Source organism: Ambystoma mexicanum, chromosome 12 (assembly GCF_040938575.1).
Source record: "Ambystoma mexicanum isolate Mex_15411 chromosome 12, UKY_AmexF1_1, whole genome shotgun sequence".
Taxonomy (NCBI): Eukaryota; Metazoa; Chordata; class Amphibia; order Caudata; family Ambystomatidae; genus Ambystoma; species Ambystoma mexicanum.
Window position 1 is genome coordinate 286,524,971 of NC_090936.1, and position 19,253 is coordinate 286,544,223.

Sequence of the window (19,253 nt, forward strand, 5' to 3'; positions counted from 1 at the left end):
CAAAAATAAAAAGAGATTTGTACATCAAACAGGATGTGATGTCAATAGGGAACACTTGTTTTACCAGTGTGACTTGCAACTGTGGGAAAGTATTGTATTGCATTGTAGTGTGTTGTGTTGTGATGTGTTGTATTGTATTGTATTGTACAGTATTGCATTCTATTCTATTGTATGTTATGTGCAAAAGCACCTGAGAGGTTAAGCAAAATCCCAAGACTCAACAGTTCACTAGAAGTCAAATATGCAATATATTGTAAAGTGATGTAAATAGACTTGTGGTGGCCTCACTACATGTATGTAGTAGATACGTGAACCTTTTGGGGAATAAGCCCATCACCATCACACTATCAGAAAAAGTCAACATCACATCATTAAACAATGAGGATTTACTTTGGAATTGGTCGATCTGGAAATACAATTATTGACTTGCATAGCAAATCAGTATTGTATTCTTATTGTCCAAGATTACAAGTTAATAATATAAAAGAGTACAAACGTCACAACATCATACAGGTGGGGTTTATATGAATGGATAACATTTCAAACTAGGACATTGATTAGTTGTAATGTTTGATTGACAGAGAACCCAAAATAACTCAGTTCTACCAACAAATGTAGGTCGGTGTACTATTAGACACAATAAATAGGAATTATGTTTAAATCATATACGTTCTAATGATTAACTGACAACTTTTATTTAAACATATGCTCCTAAACACTTGCATTCAATGGAGCTCTTTATAAGTTTGCCGGTATCCTGCCGGTAATTCTGGTGGGACACCGGAAAATGGTATTACCGTTCCGGCCACCTGATATCCCAGAAATACTGGGATATTACAGGGAGTGGGAATACCGGTAAATCCCCATTCCATAGAGTCCAATAGGACTGAATGGGGGTATTTGCTGGTATTACCAGCACTGGAAATACTGGTGCTGGCAATACCAGCTGTTTTTTGCTGGTGAGGGACAGATTTACCTCCAACTCTTGAATTGAGTTAAAACAGGTAACCATGGGGGTATTTGCTGGTATTACCAGCACTGGAAATACTGATGCTGGCAATACCAGCTGTTTTTTGCTGGTGAGGGACAGATTTACCTCCAACTCTTGAATTGAGTTAAAACAGGTAACCACTACTATTAAACTTGTAGTCTGGCGGTCAGAAAAGTGCTGGTAAATGTTATTAATGACACTTATTTTCCAGACCTGCAAACATATAATGAGGCCCATGTCTAGACTGTGCAAATGAATGCATGACATGCACAGAAGCTATACATGTCACATGGCAGGAAGACCTTCACAATTTGGAAGCAAGTTGTTATTTGTTAAAATAATCTATTCTGCAGTTGTCTCAGGTGCTTTGTTTTGTTAGTGGGATGTTACTGAACGCTGGACTGGGACAGCAAAACATTTCTTTTAACTAAAGCATACTCACCCTTGACCATCCTGAAGTCAAGCAGTATCACCAGATTGATTAGTCAGCAGCTTTACACAACTACAGGTAGACATTTGCGTACTAAGTTCAAGAATATGTAGTTACTGTCTCCAAAAGAATAACCCTTACTTTCATGCTATACCTGAACAGGCATTGCCCACAGATTGGGGCAAAGAAACAGGAACCACATCAGTTGATTGGTTTCTATGGCAACCAGGTTGTTGATCTGCCCCAAGGTCATCTCTCCCATGGACATGTTCGATGTAGATAGCTTCAGGATCTTGTTATATATCATTGCCTGAAATCAATCAGAAAGATTCAGTCGAACTTTTGTAATTTGAGGATTGAAAAGAATACAAAGTATTTCATGAACTTCATACGCTGTAGATGACAGTGAAATATCATGCCATGTGATATGCACACCTGAGAGTAATACTTCCACAGGAAATGCTCACATATGGTAGTTCAACTTAAAGACTGAAATTAAAAAAAAACTCAATTATTTATTTTATTATTCAACTACCTAGCAGTATGCCTAAAAATGTATTCCTGTCTGAGGATACCTTTTGTCAAGAGCAGGCCACCTCCAAACATGCCAGCCCAAAATGACAAACCTATGGAAATATGGGTGCAGCTCAGCAGTGCACAGAACCTTGCCACAAACTGCCGCCATCACTGAAGAACAAAGGAAACCACCTCACAATCCACAAATCCCAGAAGACATTCCTCTTCCAACAGACATTCCCCAATTATGCTGATGACGTGGGTACCATCTAAGGATACTGACTGTAAAATGTTCAATGAAGTTTGTGCTAATATAGCGAAATCCTGGTTGCTGTAAATATTATCACATGGCCTACCTATTTCTTCTGTGTTCACCCTCACAATACTGCAATTAACACTCTCTCCTCCTTTTCTCTTGTCTGCTATTAATGTTTTACTTTGGGGCTGTAGGCTTCTGCAATCCACGGGAACAAGCTCCTCATTTCTCCTAACAGTGACATCACTCCCAGTGGTCAGTTCCACTGGTCATGCTTTGGCGATTGTGGAAAATCACATTTCTCAGGAGGGGGCAGAGCTGTACCTTGTGACATCAAAGGGGTGTGATAGAGATGGACAATTATAACGACTAATGGGAATTAATAATTGACATGGTTTGTCTGACAGTGTTCTGTTCTGTTCTGTGAGGAAAGATGGAGGAGGCTGAAGAAACAGGTGCTCAGGTCGGGATCCCATACTTATGCCATTGGACTAGGGTTTTTTATTCCTAAACTCAAGGGGCTCTGTTCTCTTAGGTACATGGAGAGAGTGAGACGCCATATAAAATTTGATGATGTTTCGACGAGTACTTGACGAGTACTTGAGTATGAGACTAAGCACAGCCCCAGTGAGTGTTGGATGCTTACAATCAGTGAGTTTCGCTATGCTATCTGAGGACTGATTGATTACAGTAAAGAGGCAGCAAAATGCAGCGGTGAACAGTTTTACTTGAACTGTGTTTCCAGATGCAGCACCCATTGTGTAAGGTGGGTAAGTGCTTAGCCAATTTTTGGAAAAAATGGGCTGCCAGTTATCAGCAGTGTGCAGTAACTACTGTAGGTTTTTGCACATTATTGTTTTAGATGTTCTTTCGGGATCTCCTTTATTATTTGTTGCTATGGAAATGACCATCCTCCTGCCTGTTTCTGGTAGTCAATGGCCCTCATCTGCCCCTTCCCCATGCTAGCATCCCTGATATGAGTGCAACCATCAAGAGAAACTGAGTACTAAAACGGGGACATGAGATAAATCAGAAGATATGCCAAGTACGCATGATGGAAGTGCCTGCCCTTCAGTCAGTCATTGTTGTTAAAGTAGGTTCATATGTCATCAGACATGACTACTAGGTTAGGTGCTGATGGACCAGAGATTAGTAAACAAGCAAACGGTACCCATGAACAGACTCAAAATATGCCATGACTATTTTTTTTTAAGATGGCAATATGACAAAGTCAAATGCATTCATGCAGGGAGTAGTCACAGTCGGGTTCCCCATACCCACACAGACCTTTTCTCAAGCCTCGGGATGTCCCCATGACCAGAACTGGTGGAAGTAGCCCCCCAGGTCACAAACAGACCCAAAACAGATCTACCCAGACCCAAGGAAAACTGAATCAGAAAGAGATTCTTTACCTTTAAGGTAAAAGCAAAACACTGTCTCTGTGTCTGGAACAGAGGTCTCCATTCATGCCTGGAGATCAAAGGGTGTCTGCTGACAGCCTCCATTCATGAAAACATAAAGCGGGAACAGCAGAACAAAATAGGGACACAATGTTTCACTCACACATGGATTAGTCACTAGTTTCAAGACACACAAGTGAAACATTGTTAACATGTGGGTAGCACAATGACATTTACACACTTTCCTGATGGTTTAGAACCATTTAAATCGTACTATAGTTAGGGAAACTCCATGAAGGAAACTCAGGCTTCCAAGGCGAGGGTTCTAATATTTTTAACTGAAGGAGTCTCATTGTATGCTATCTGGCTTCTCAGCCTGAACCAAACACGGATGCACTACAGGGACAAAGCCAATTCCAACCCTTTATCAGGCAGAATGGTGCAGCCTGTCTCTATAGAGCTACCCACAGGGAGAAACAGGGAGTAGCAAGGGACCTATAAAACACAGTCAGCCCAGTCAGTCAGGGCTGGGAAAGACCAGTAGAACCTGTGAGAGCCTAGTCCTAGAGTCCCAGGGTGAGGAGTACTTTATGGTAGGGATATGGAAGGAGACCTTGGTCTGTGGTAAGGAGGGAAATGTGTGGAGTAGTTGGAAGTGAGTAAGTTTGCATTGTTAAAGTAGTGTGGGGCAGTTGGGAGATTCAGGAAAACAGAGGGTGAGACTGTCTGTGAGCAGAGAACAAAGGGCATCATCTTGTATTGAAGAGGAAAGAAGCTATTTAGTATGACCAGGACTGCTAATTTACAAGCCATTGTAGATTAGAGCCAATGAGCAAATATTAGATTGGGACATGTGCATGATCTGAGGTGTATTACTTTTTCCACTATGTAACATATATACAATCACTGGGGCCAGGGCGAGAAAGTTAATAACTCCATAATAACTCCACCAATACCTGCAAAGGAATAATGTAAATAACCTTTGCAGCACCGACAGGCTTCAGATATGACAATCCTAACTTTAGGGTTCCAGCCCTATGATAAGTGAAACCTTGTACTCAGTGTTCACTGCACGCGTAAATTGCGCGGTCTTGCATAAAGTTCACAACTAATTCTTAAGGAGCATTAAAAAGTGAGAAGATAAATTCTGAAGGTGTGAATTGGATTTCAAAAATCAGGTAAGGATCTGCTATGGTGAACACAGCTTTTCCTGACTTTCGGAGGGCTTTAGGCAGAAAATACTACCCAGGCCAACAGGAAGACCACCAATGAACCTGCTTTTGGATGAATAAAGGGCCACCGTTAAGTGACTTCACTACTCATCAGAGGTTTGATTTCCCACCCTCCATTCGGCTTTCAGATGCACAGGCACTGCGGGTGTGGATACAGGTCTGGTGTGGCACAGGAGCTGCTACATTTGAATCAGTGAAGAAAAGCAGAAACCACTGATGCAGCGAGTCCCACTGCACTGGGAAGAATGCAGGAAAACTGCCTTCAGCGACCATCAGTGCAGCACAGTGATGAAAGGGGAACCAGCTCTTATGATATGATGCAACTCTCTGTATCTCATGGCCCAAAGGCACTGGGATGATGAAATTCGGCAGAAGGGTGCCATGGAGGCCAAACTAGGGTTTCCCAAAGTCTCAGGTTGAAACTGAAAATGGAGACGCTCCTGCACAGTAACCAAGGACTGAGCTGGACAGCCCACTGGATGTCCAGGGACACTTCTGAACAGGCTCACTTGCAGGGTTACCAGGAGGCATTGAGAATGATTAGACCCACCACTCCGAAGGTTTGAAGCACCTTTGCAGGTTTTCTGAGATCAGGCCAAAGCAGGGCTCCAGCAGGACAACAGCGGGATTCGGGTACCAAACCTCCTCAAGTGTGTCTCAGGGTCGTCCTTTTTTCCGCTATATACCTCTGGATACCTGGCTCCTTCTGCAGATCAGATCTCTTCTGATCTGATCTCTGTGGATCTCTGGTGAATTAATGCAGGACCCCTCTTCTTATCCACAGTCAGGTGAATTTGCACACCCAGCCCACCAATGGCAAGATCTGATCCATGCATGCACAGCAGCAGTGGTCCAATCAGGGGCCACTGATGTCCTCATGCTCACTTGTACACAAGACACCCTGGCACCAGTAGTGTGGATTGGGACCAGACAGTCCCAGCCCACTTCCTCAGTACCTACACACGTGACCTGAAGAGGCTCGCAAAAGAAGCAGCTTTCGTGGGCAACTGCATGCCCAAAAAAGGAAGTTCCAGTCCTTGAAGGGCTGGGAGAAGGCAAAGGCATAAAAGGGCCAAAGGAACAAACAAAGACCATGTGGCACCGCTATGTTAGACACTAGCCACAGTCAGGAGACACACGTGGTCAATGCTGTAAGGCTCAGTAAAAAATTATAAAAAGAACATAAAAAGCTACTGCTGCTACCAGTTTGTCCTAAAGCACATTGTCCAGTGACCAAAAATTCCATAGAGAGTGTCTAAGGCCCATAAACACAATGACCCTCTTGCGCGGTACTGTAAGGTACTTTGCACAATGATAAAATGTTACCAACACGTCGCAACAAATTCAAAAGACTAAGAGAAACAACATTTCTCTGTTCTGACAGCCTGAAGGACGTGTCAGTTTCCCATTAACAATGGGAAAAAGCAAGTGTAATGAAACTGAAAGCTTCACTTGCACTGCGTAAAGTTCAGGTGAGATTACGAAATAAGGGGGATCCATAGAAATGGAGGGAAAGATGGATAAAGAGAAATCTTTCCTAACACTGATGATGTGTGAAGATGCATGTACAACTCAGTGAATTTTGGGTTAGTCTTAAATACATGTTTCGTGTGGTTGTCAGCTGAGGGCAGAGCCATATGAATGAGGTGGCCATTGAGTGTCTCCAGTCATTAAAAACTGTTTGATGAATTTACAATTACTTAAGAATAAGGCCTAAGCCACCCATCTGCTTAACCATCATTGTGAAGCCTCAATCTTAAAATCCAACACTGACAATAAGCATTCTAGAGGAACTAGTAAACTGCAACAGAAGATTTTCACTGCAGTCATTTTGAGTTGACAAGTTGGTGAGAAGGGGACACCCACTGGCCCACCATTGCCCTCTAGTTGAGCAGAGCTGCGTCAGGACGGAACAAATAGCTGAACATCAGTTCTGTGGTGAACTGGCTGCTGTGAAATAACAAGTTAGAGTTGCCTTTCAAACTACAAATGCCTTGAACGGCTTGCCACCCTAAGGCCTTTGCTAAGAAACCGATTAGCAACAGGTGATCTGAGCTGCTTGTGACATGGTATATGCACCGAAACACATTTCAGTCCAACACATGAAGAGATAAACAGAATCACAAACCACCCAATGTCTTAGCTTAAAATCTGCAGTTTATTTGAAGAATGATGGTGTGCAAATCCCCTTGGCATGTAGAAGCCTCATATCCAAATGAACAAACATAAAGCTGAGGGATTCATTGCTATGTACATGTTTATGACCTTTCAAGGCCAAACCATATATAAAACAAAAGGGAAGAGATTCCCTGGTACATGATCTATATAGATGAACTCTTGTTATCTCAGTCTGGAACACCATTGTCATTAGTTTAAAGGTGCAAATGAACAAGGGGGGTCCTGGGAGTCCCTCTGCCAGACATTAGTCCTGGTTAATGTCTGTCAGAGGGACTCCCAGGACCCCTCTTGTTAATTTGCATTAGTTTAAAAGTAAAATTGATCTGAGGGGTGACAAAATGTGACTACCTCCTGGTGGGAAGCTACGGTTAGAAGAAGCAGTGTCCAGTGACTCCTCAAACAGGGGAAGCATTCATTTAATGATAAAGGTATTTAATGGTTTAAGGTCCTACAATCACCTTGGTGCAGGTGGAAACAGTGGGTGGGAAAAGACTTCCTCAGATTAGGTTTGCCGTTCCGATGTACCCCTTCATTCCCCGTTGTGGCAGATTGAAGTGTATAGTCCTTGGAGCTCACTGAGATCTTTACATCTCGATGGGTGACATGAACTGATGACGTATGAGGCCTTCTGCAGCACTCATGCCAATGGCCAATCCGATAACCCTGGCATGCAAACGGTCTTCTACCCACTTCAGCATGAAAGATACAAGCGATTCCTGTCTTGCGACTTGGAATTGTGTTGCTTATGTATCACTTTGTATGCACGTTTTCTTTTTGTATTTAGGTACTGCAACGAGCATTTAGCAAAAGAATACATGATCTGGCAATAGTTGGTTACTTTTGAAAATGCTTTCTTCAAAATGTTTTTTCTGGTGGTTTCATGTATGTCGGAACGGTGAAGGACAGACTTTATAGAATGTTTTTTTCTTACGCAATGTTACATTCATTTTTGTATAAGAAGTCTTGCAGCGATTATTTCAACACACAATGGACACCTGCAAGTTCTCTGTTGGATCAAGCTTGATTCCTGATATTTAATTATTGTGGATACTTTTTTTTTCTTTTTGGCACGCAGTATTTGTAGTTAGCATGCTTTTATTTGGCGTCAGCCCTAGTGACAGATTTGGTTAGCCAATGCAATATACCCATGAGGATCATGTTCTGATTGAGGTTAACCGAACCCACCTCAGGTACAATCATTGTGAAGCCTGAGTCCTAAAAAACACAGTGACCTGATTGGAGATGTGTCTGGAGGAGGAAGGAGGGTCATGGTGAATGATGAGTGAACTCCTATTAAAAGGAGATTGGAGAAGACATGACCTGCTCCATACTGACCTGCTCTGTTTCTTGGATTTAGGAGAGTGATGTATTGAGAAGGAGAGACATTATCAGAGGAAAGTGTTTTGATGATTGGAGGATGAGAAGAGATACCAACAGGAGAGAAGAGAATATATTGGTTTGCTAGAGAAGGGGCTAGTCCTGCACCACCTTAAGAAGCATGGGTAAAGAGGGATTATTCACTAACCGAGAGAGACTAGAGAGTTTCCATAGGACCTTGTTGGCACAGGGAACATTGGAGGAACGAGACAGTGCATCTACACAAGGGAGGAGTGAGGACAGCAGAGATTCAGTCAGGATCTAGAAGGGTGACAGTGAAAACTCAGAGATGAGACATTGGTGAAAGTAAATTAGAGGGCCATTCTTCACCGATAAACCCCAACTTGGTACACTAGACTAACTTGACAGTTCCAACCTTGGAACCAACCTGACCGTAAATCCATGCTTGCAGAGGAAATCCATAAGAGGCAGCAGTCTAGAGGGCCCCAAAAACTCCTATCCACTCAAGATCCGAGACTGTGTTGTTGAAGAATGCCTGATGCCCAGGAAAAGGGTCAGAGGATGAACTAACCCTCTTCTGGCCAATTTTTAGGAGTGACGACACTCGCCTCTACAGGGAACACTTTTGATTTGGAATCAATTTCTTTCCTAGCATGGAATGAATATCTTCAGTGATGTTCCCTCTCACTTCTACACAATTTAAAAAGTAAAATAATTACCTGGCAGATAAAATGCCATAACCACCAGTTGATTATGAATTCCATAATGCTTTGCCAAGACATCAAAGTAGGAGGACATGGCATTCAAAAAGGCAATGTGTTGCAGCAGGCTTCTTATGGAAGCCATACACAGCATTAGTGGATTGATTCCATTGCACTGTTGATGAATCAATGATCTTTATCATTATACTGCAAGCCTTCAGTGCTTATCCCCCTGTCTACATGCATATAATATTAGACACATTTTATTGTATCATCAGGTATCTTGTTGCCAAGGAACGCCTTATTTACTCTCACTCGATGCGCGTCGGTTCTGAGCTTGTGTGACTCCAATCGTTGGATCCTCGATTCAGTCAAGGGTTATTTTTGGTGTCAACTTTTCTTCCTGTGATTGACTTTTCAAAGTATCGCAAATAGTGTATGGCTGTGACTATTTTCTCAGGTTGTGGCTGGGATGGTTCTCGTCTCTGGGTTTATACCAGGTATGCATACTCTTATGTCAGGGATCAAATGTTTCCTCTCTGTTTGGGGCATCCATTTTGATGTTCTGCCACTACAGCACATCAAAGGAATCTTAATGTGCGTCCTTCATCTTTTTGGCCCCTCGCTCAAGAGCATGGGGGCAGAACATGCTTTCCTGGATTGCTGCCACCAATTTCTTGAATTAAATATTTTCATGAGCGAGTATCCTGTTTCAGTACTTTGGTTGTGGGAGCCATCTTTTGTCTGCATCTGTACTATTCAAGGACTTTTCAGGACAGAATTGCACTCCTACTTTCGTCAAGGTTTTTTTAAATATTGTTTTCTCACTGTTATCGAGCAAAGAAGGAAATAAGTCTGGAAGAATGACACAATTAATGAGCCTCAAACTTTCCTTTGTCTCTCTGTTTTCATGACAGGTGTCTTCCGTCACTTTATAGTGCTCTTGGTTGACGATGATTGGCACCACAGTATGGCTGTGGCTGAAACTATTAGAGGATTAACTGTGTATTTGTCAACTATTATCATTTTGTGCTTTTGCGGGTCCTTAAGATCTTGAGGAGACTGTCCCTCTCAGAAGATAATGTGACGTCTAGCCACCACTTCCCAACATGCAACCAGGTGGAGCAAAACCTGCTGCAGGCATTCAGGAAATTATGATTGTGCTTATAAAATATGGCAGGTGATGGTTATGAATTTCTTTAAGGTGCAGAACAAATACATCAGACTAGAGGAGATACATGCTGGAATGCAGTAAACCTTACGCTGGTCGCTGGTGTCGCCACTGCCACAACAGACAATGGTGGTTATGTGCTAATCTTCAGACACCTGTGTCCTTCAACATGCCCATGTGCCTCAACTACATCCTTTAGTTTGAATCTTACAAGTCCCATCATTTCCTCTGATGCTTTAGTCTGGATCCTGGTGAAGCTACCTGTATATTAGCCATGTGAACAATCGCAAGACCCGATTCATCTCAGCCTATTAATATGTGATGTCTCGGTGTGGTATGAGCACAGCTGGAAAGCATGGGCACAGAATGCTTAGCCTGTACTGTCATTAATCCCTGAGAAGGCGGTCACTTACCCAATGAGCATTAATTCCAAGAAAAGTAAGGAAAAGTCATTACGTACTAGATGTTCTTTAACAACAAAAATGCGTGTTTGTTTATCGACAATTCCCCATCCAAAGATGTGTCTAATGAAGCCTTTAGAGAGGACATCCCCTCCCGCTCCCTTTTAAAGTACCATCTGTTTTGCTTTTTTAACTAGTGATATAGCCAAAACACATTGGAGCTCATGCGTGTTGGGACCATAACGTAAATGAAAGGCATACAAGCTTCAGTCTTTGTGCCTTCAATTCACGTTACACCACATTTTCCTTAATTTGTATGGTGGAGAGGAGGGGTGGAAGGTAACTTACATTTCTGCTACTCCCTTGCTCTCTTCCATACAAATACTTTACAACAGAAAAAAGCAGGCAGACTCCATAGAAATCCATTGTAAATGCTGCCTTCCATGCATACGCTACCTGGCAGGCAGTGTTTACATCATTTGCGCAGAGTAGGGCAAAAGGATGGCATACAAGTGTGTAGCCCAGCTTTTCACCCACCACTTTTGCACTCGGCTGGGTAAATGAGGAAAATTCGGTGGCGGGGATGCATTTATACAAAAGTGTAAACGTAATGACTGCCGAATTATAAAAGAACTCGAAAATGAGCTCCATATGGGTATCATTTTGGAATGGGTTGGAGCGTGACCCTGGAGAAAACATATTCGCTGTACTTTCTTGTGTAAGCACTTAATTTTACAACTGAATTATATTTTCATGCAGGTGTATTAGGACTGATTTTCTATACTCTGGCCTGGTGGACAGATGTATAGAAGTCCAACCTTTATTTTGACAGGGACAACTCTGGGAGCTGTAGACAAACCAGTTCAAGGTAGTAAGGTGAGTGGTCTGAGCTAAGTCTCCAGAGGTGGTGAGTTTGTAAGCGTTCCATGTGATAATATCCCCGCAAAAATTTCACCATACAAGAATGGCGCCACTTTTTTGCTGCGATATTACCACATGGAACCTGCGGGGACATCTCCGGAATCCCCACATTTTTTAATGGATCGGGGGACACCCCCGACAGCCCTGCTCCCATTTACCCTATATATTATCCCCCTAAATAATGTTGCCTATGCCGTTTCCCAGCGACTATATGTATGGCAACATTATTTATGAGGATAATATTACCTGAAACCCTTGTAAGGAGCACACTCCATGAAATATTCAAGGAACACACTTAGACAATCAGGTATAAAAACACTTATTTACTTATGACCAAATAACACAGTAAAAAATAACTATACAGGTAATTTTATCACTCAATACTAAAAATTAGATACATATATACAATTACTGGAGTAGGGCAAAATACATCTCAAACCCCTGAAAAGGAAGGTATAGATTAGCATTAGCACTACTCATCAACAAAGATTCAATCCTAACTTCAGAAGTCTATCCCTAAAATGTATGGGGCCTTGTGCCCAAAAGTTCAGCAAAGTTCTATGCAGTTTTGTGAAGCTGGGAAAAATGAAGCTAGGGTCTTGGGGGACCAGTAAACAGTTCCAAATGTCAGGGGTCAAGTTAAAGTAGCTAAAAAATGTGTTCCCAACTGTTAGAGCGCTTGTGTGAACAGCAAAAGCAAAAGTTATCTAAAAGTTATCCAACTATAAAAAAGGGAGAAAAGGGATTGAGGTAAGTATTGCTACAACTCACCCCCCATACTTTGATTCTTCACAGGACTTGGCAGGTCGATTGAAGAAGGCCCAAGGTCACTTTTCCTGCCATCAGCCTCAGCCCTTGATTCCCAGGGGTTGCAAGTTCAAGCACCTCTCTGGTCGGTGTCTAATGCTCGTGCAAGATCTCCCAGTTGAAGAATGCAGCAGGACTCGATGCAGGGCCCCTCTGAGGACAGGAATGGACACAAGTAAGCAGGTTCATCTGATGGCCACCGATACACAGCGACACAAAGGGATTCACTTTCTGCAGTCAGACTTTCTCTCCTATCTCAGATCCCCTTGATGCTAGGACCATGACATTTTGCAGAGGTAAATCTTGTTGAACAAGCTGAGGATCCCCAAAGTTCCAGGCTTCAAATCGAAACGGAGATGTCTGCAGCACAGTAGCACAAACTCAGAGCTGGCCAACCACAGGGTGTTACTGGGGCACTTTCCAAGGCTCTTCTTCATGGGACATTGAGCTGATGTCGAGAATGGATTTTCCCTACACTGCCAGGGTCGCAGCTCCTTTTCAGGGCTCTACCAGGGAAACTGCAGAAGTTGGTCACCAAACCTTCTTTGGACGGGTCCATGGTCTCCTCTCAAATCTTGTAGCTGGACAGGAGTCTTGGCTCCATCAGTATCTTCCAGGATCTCTCTAAAGTGGGTGCAGGGATCCTCTTCTTATTCTAAAAGCCAGGTAAGAGAAGCAGCACCCAGTAGCCAATGACAGATCTACCCCGCACACACACACCAGCAGTGGTCCAATCGGGACTACTGGTGGCAAAACTCATGCACACCACTCAGACACACCGGTACCAGTTTTTGGATTGGGACCACACAGTCCCAGGTCACTTCATGGCGGCAAACACACATAGCCCTCAAGTAGCATGCCAAAAGCCTCTGCTTTCCTGGCCAAAGGAAAGGGAAAAACCTTGTGGCATGGTAATCTTTGACCACTAGTCACAGTTAGTAGCCAGACGTGGTAAATGCTGTAAGGCTTAAACGAAATGAACCAAAAACATGGTAAAAAGTCACTGCTGCCACCAGCTAGTCCATTTAGCTCACCTAGAGTAACGAAACAATCTCTGAGTGTTAGTCTAGGGCAGGAATCCCCAATGTGTAGCTCAGAAACAACATGTTGCTTGCAGCACCCTAAATTGTTGCTCACTAGTTGCTCTGGGCCATGATGTGGAGGCCTAGAAGGAGATGCTCAAGGGATGAGACCTCTGTAGCAGCATAGCCAGGACCGAGTCCTGGACTGGGCGAGAATTTTGGCCAGTGAGCCTTCTGTGGTTACACTTTGCTTATTTTTGTAGATACAAGATTTGAGTTTATTGCTGGCATGCACATTATTTTTTTCAGTAAATGTTCTTACTTATTATAGCAGTCAGCAATGAGCAAAATAATTGAACCATGTTCCCATGTTTGTGTCCTGAAGAAAATGCTCATATTCTGTTCGTTTGTACAGCTAGCAAGAGCATAATGGACCAATAAGTGGCATGCATACCCAACTTTATTTTATTAAATACATTGCATGCACTGCTTTTTGAAATCCAATGAAGTTACAGTTGATAAATTTAAATTAGCAAGCCAATTAATTAATCCAAATACCCAGTTAATATCAGCACACCCCTCTATGAAATGGGTGTCAAATGCTCAGAGTTTTGACCAATATTTGCCACTAAGTTTTGTGTAAAATCCTATTATTTCTATTCCTAACCACTTTTTCTTCAATGTAAAAGGCACAAGCTGCTTTAAAATGCACTACTTGCCATTACATGCCAAAATAATTATTAGGAGGTAACCTTCAAAATCACACCAAAGTGATCTATAAAGACTACCATGTAATGACCAATTTTACTCAATCAATATTTATTTAATCATATTTCTCCATTAATTTAGCAACATTTAAAACCAAGTACCAGATTTCATGAAATTGAAATTGACAAGCCCAAAATAAAAAAGCAGCTTTAACATATTCAAACGAGCTATATATAAAAACCTAATCATTACAAGTAATTATATATCAATCAGTGGACAAGGAGCAGAATTCCTACAAAAAAAAATAACAATCTACAAGCCAACGAGACTCCTCAGATCAAGCAACGAAATCCGCCTGGAACAAAAACCATACCTTAAGAAAAAACGTGGGGGCTCCTCCTTCTCCCACTTAGCCGCAAAAATCTGGAACAACATCACAAAAGAAATAAGAAACACCAAAGACCACCTACAATTCAGAAAATTACTAGAAATCTGGGTCTTCAACACCACAGATTCAAACTGAAAAACCAAAACAACCAAACGTGAAACACAAAGAAAAGGATGACTAAATTTAGGGTGACACTGACAACACCCAGAACCGACCAGAGAAACTCTTACTCAAGAGAGATGATGCTAAGTCGAATAGGACACAAGCGTCACTAATGAGGACAGAAATCAGCATCCCTAGCAAACTCCAGCCAACAACCTCAACCCGCCCCATAATTGCTAGCAGGTATCATACTTGTATAGAGTTGTGGGAATGTTAGCACTTGCCTCTCTTGAACTAAGTTGTGGACAATGGCATGGGCATTGACCGTATGGAGCTGTGAATGAAGGCAGGTGCCACCCCTGGATGTAATTGCAAGCGTTGGCATGTGCCACATTTCGAAGGGGCTGGGAGCAATAGCCTACATAAACAACTGAATAAGATGATGAATGCCAACCATCCGCCACATATGGATGGAGCAGCATTGGCTAGTCAATGCCGCGCACCGACTGAATTAGGAATGCTCTCTGGTCAAGATTTGAAAGGACGCACAAACTCCTGCGTGCCCTGCATACAGACAGGTGTCACATCGGTGGCCAAGGCCGAACTTGGGTAGGGTTATGAATGTGAGTGGATGCCATGTGTGAAAGGGACTGTGAGTATCGGACGGCCCAGATCAGGACAGAGACGCAGAGATGCTCCCGCACCCCACCTCGAGAGAATAGGGAAATTCAGCGCCTCACTTCCAGACAGCAATGCCAAGTAACCAATCCACTAACAATTTCACCACTCTGCATACACCTTTCAAACTCTAACCAAACACAACTACAAACCTAAAACACAACAATCCGCACAAACGTCACTACAAAGCAACAACAAAACAAACCACAAATAGACCCGCAAAACAGCACACGCCGACTACCACCCATACGGCGTAAAACACCCCAAGCCCAGCCAACGGACCCACCGGGCTGAAGCCGCCAACAGCACATCATTGCTCTCTTGCACTTTTCCAGCTTACTCCCACTAACTCACCCCCCTCCCTTTTTTCAGCACCACCAGAGCATCAGGGGACCACTCCAATGGTGATAGTGCACGGTACAGATATCCTTTAACATTAACATTAACATTAACATTAAATAAAGCCTTCATCAACTCCCATTTTGTAGGCACTCTTTGTGATTCCACCTGCACGCCTTCTTCATTTATTGATGGGTGGGTATATTTCAACGCATCATTAGCATCATCCTGCTACATTCTGGGGATCTTCTTTAACAGATTCCTCCTTGCCATCTTATATGCACACGTAAGTCTGCCTATAAAGCTAAAGAGGGCAGCTTATGTTTATTTTGGACATGTACCTCACCACCCATGGGTCGGTCAAGGTCTTGCTTTAAGAGCTATTTTGAGTTGGGTTAAGGTGCTAACTTTAGTGAAAAGCCCACCACCCTATCCAAATGGCCTTACAACACCCCACCCCCCCCCGTACACAGGTATTTTTCTTTTCCAGGGGTGGCTTCAATTGCGCTTACACTGAAATTCTCTCTATACTTTATTAGAAAATTCCAGATGTGCTGTTAAGTTAAAAATCTTAACTGGGACATGACACCTTCGATGTGAACACCACCCGTTCAGATCATAAGCACTACCAGGTGACCTGGAGGGAGACCTGCTATTTGGAACAGGAATATATTTTGCAACCCCTCCAGGACATAACAGTTCGAGACCCAGATTTTGCTGCCATTAAAAATCAGTGAACAGACCTGTGCTTTTGATATGTCCGTGCATTTGTCCAATTTGAATGCCCCAAGTTTGAAATAAAATCTTAAAAAGCTCTTTAATCCTTAATGATGCCCTTTCAGATGTCTTAGTAAAATTATTGGCCTAAGCGGAGGTATTGCTAGGTGGGGCTGGGGGGCTATAGTACCGGGTCTTTTGGTTTGTAGCCGTGGATAGAAGCTCAGCTCAGGGGCAACAACCAAAAGGCTAGCTAGCGTCAAGTCCCCGCAGTCCTGACATTAGCATAGCCCCAGATCTTTAATAAACCTAGCAACACCCCAGGACCCAAGCACCACTTTTTTGAGAAGAGTAGGCTCAAATAATAAAAAGACTACCTCCTCATTCTTTTAAAAACCAGCTACAAGTTTTCACTCTTTCCCTGAATACCATCTTTTTTGTTTGTATCATATTTGATTTCAAACTATAGTTTCCAAAATATTAATTTGTGTGTAGCAGGCCATGTTAGAGACCTGCCAGGGTTAAGTCCAAAATAGCTGTGTCATTGGCATAAAGAAGAATGCTATAAAACGTACTCTACAGGCAGGGTGGTTTAACTTTCCTAAGCGAAGTATTGGATTCAAAGTCTGAACATCTCTGCTTTCTACCTTTATTGGTTGGGGAGGTATATAATTCCCTGATCTTATATATCGGACAGACCTTGAGATGTCTGTCTATCACAGTCGGATAAGATTAAGTAACCATTAGGGGCCCCAATAGAAAATAAATTACGCCACAAGATGTTTCTATCAATCAAATCAAATGCTTTCTCCAAATCTGAAAAAAGCCACAAATAATCTCCCTCGTTTAACCTTACTGCTCAGATTGAAGCAGTGGGCCACTGTACTAAGCCCTCTCCTGAAACCCACTTAGGAGAGCTTCAAGATAATGTTACTTTGAGCCCACTCCTGCAGTCTGAGCAACAAACATTTGGAGAATATCTTACTGGCAATGTCCAGTAGGGAAATTGGCCTATAACCATGGGGGGCTAGTGGTCCAAGGACTACTTGTGCAAGGAGATGACATGTCTGTCTGTCTCGACAATTGCCTTAAACATGGAACAATTTGGTTGCATTTGAAAATGTGGCCCTCTCTAAAAGCTTCCGTTGTTTCTCAAAACATTTAAAAAAAATATCTTTTAGCCATTTTAATATGTCCTTTTGAAGCTATAAATCAAACCAGTCGTGTACACACCACTCATTAAAGCATTGTTCAATTTTGTTTTCGAGATTCTACATTCTGCCTTGAACAATGGAGCATTAATTTCTATAATCTGGACCTCCTGAATTGAGGGACGTCGTTTGCCAATAGCTTTGTCCCAGAGATTTTCAACCAAAGACTCAAACAAACTGACACTTACTGTTAAATAGCTGCTTCATAGACTTCTTAGATTACTTGTAAGTTCTTTACATGAGCACTTAAGCATAGAAAGACCAGGCTCAACTGACTTGGTTAGAATGCTGGAGCTGAGCTCATAACCAAACATTCTAGGCACTCTCAGAGTGTTCCATGCCAGCTCATACCAATCCACCAAGTAGCATCACAACACATCTCCTCGCTTTCCGATGACAAACCATGCATGCATCAAATGCATCACAACACATCTCCTCCCTTTCCGATGACAACCAAACATGAGATGTCCACTACACTCCCACACCCCTCCTTGACACAGACAACCCTAACATGGGAAAACACTGTGCCGGAGAACCAACTGAACACTTCCAACATATGCATACTCTCCTTACATGACACCAATGGAAAGCAACACCCATGCCTGGGTACACTTTCACAGAAATACTCACCCTGGAGAACTATGCCAAAGAAACTGCATCTTTTAGAGATGATGCAACTCAAGATATCTAGGGCGATACCACTGACCACCAATATGACAATCACCCACAAACATTCGGAGGTGCTACCTCCATATACCTTCTGGCACTCAACCACACACACTTGGAGTTGCTACCTCCTAACACTTTGTGGCACTCACCCACACTCTAGGAGTCACTACCTCCTTAGACTTTGTGACACTTACCCCACACTCTGAGAGTGGCTACCTCCTTTCACTTTGTGGCACTCACCCACACTCTGTCTGTCCCTCATTCCTAAGCGACGTCCTACTTAATCCACAAAATCCGCCAGTAGGCGGATACGCCGGCCATTGACCAAGGCCAGACAAAGGCCCTGTTTGCACCCTGTTCACACATGGTCGCGCCAATGCAGTGTGCAGTACTCTACCACCGACCTTGCAGGTGATTGTAGCATACTCTGCCTATTGTGTTTTTAGTCCAGTGCACTAGCCTAAGGTGCACACCCCATTGTAGTACTGTGACTATCTTGATTTTAACTAATGTAGCTTATTGTGCCTATCGTGTGTTTAGCCCGTTGCATTAGCATAAGTGTACATCCGGTATTGTAGCCTACTGCGTTTATCTTGTTTTTTAGTCAATGCTGCCTACTCTGCCTATCAGCCTAAGGTGCTCTCCCTGATTGCAGCCTACCGTGCCTAGCTTGTTTTTTAGCTAATACAGCTTACTTTTCCTATCGTGTTTTTAGTCCACTGCATTAGCCTAATGTGCACATACCGATTGTAGTTTACTATGCATATCTTGTTTTTAGCCAATGCATCCACCGTGCTTATCATGATTTTTTAGACCTTTGCACTAGCCTAATCTGTACACACTGATTGTAGCTCACTGGGCCTATCCCGATTCTCTTTAGACAAGCTACTCACCAGCACTCGAACACCACTCCTGCCACATACCAAATGCACGCAGACTCCAACTACTCTCTCCATCATGCTACCTAAGATATCACATACTGCGCATAACAAAGGCCCCAGACCTTCGCTCTCACTACTGCGCTCCGCGTAGCTATCTTTGTAACTTATGTAATGGCCGTCACAATCATGGTACCTA

General features: G+C 42.9%; 1 protein-coding gene across 4 annotated transcripts in view; it reads right to left on the reverse strand.

Moving 5' to 3' along the window:
- ABCC9 (ATP binding cassette subfamily C member 9) overlaps positions 1-19,253 on the reverse strand; it is a 1,387,936-nt gene that overhangs the window by 992,294 nt on the left and 376,389 nt on the right. For all 4 annotated transcript variants that reach the window (XM_069628445.1, XM_069628446.1, XM_069628447.1 and 1 more), the window contains exon 9: positions 1,576-1,731. In XM_069628445.1, coding sequence (XP_069484546.1) covers positions 1,576-1,731 — 156 coding nt within the window. The remainder of the gene's footprint in view (positions 1-1,575; positions 1,732-19,253) is intronic.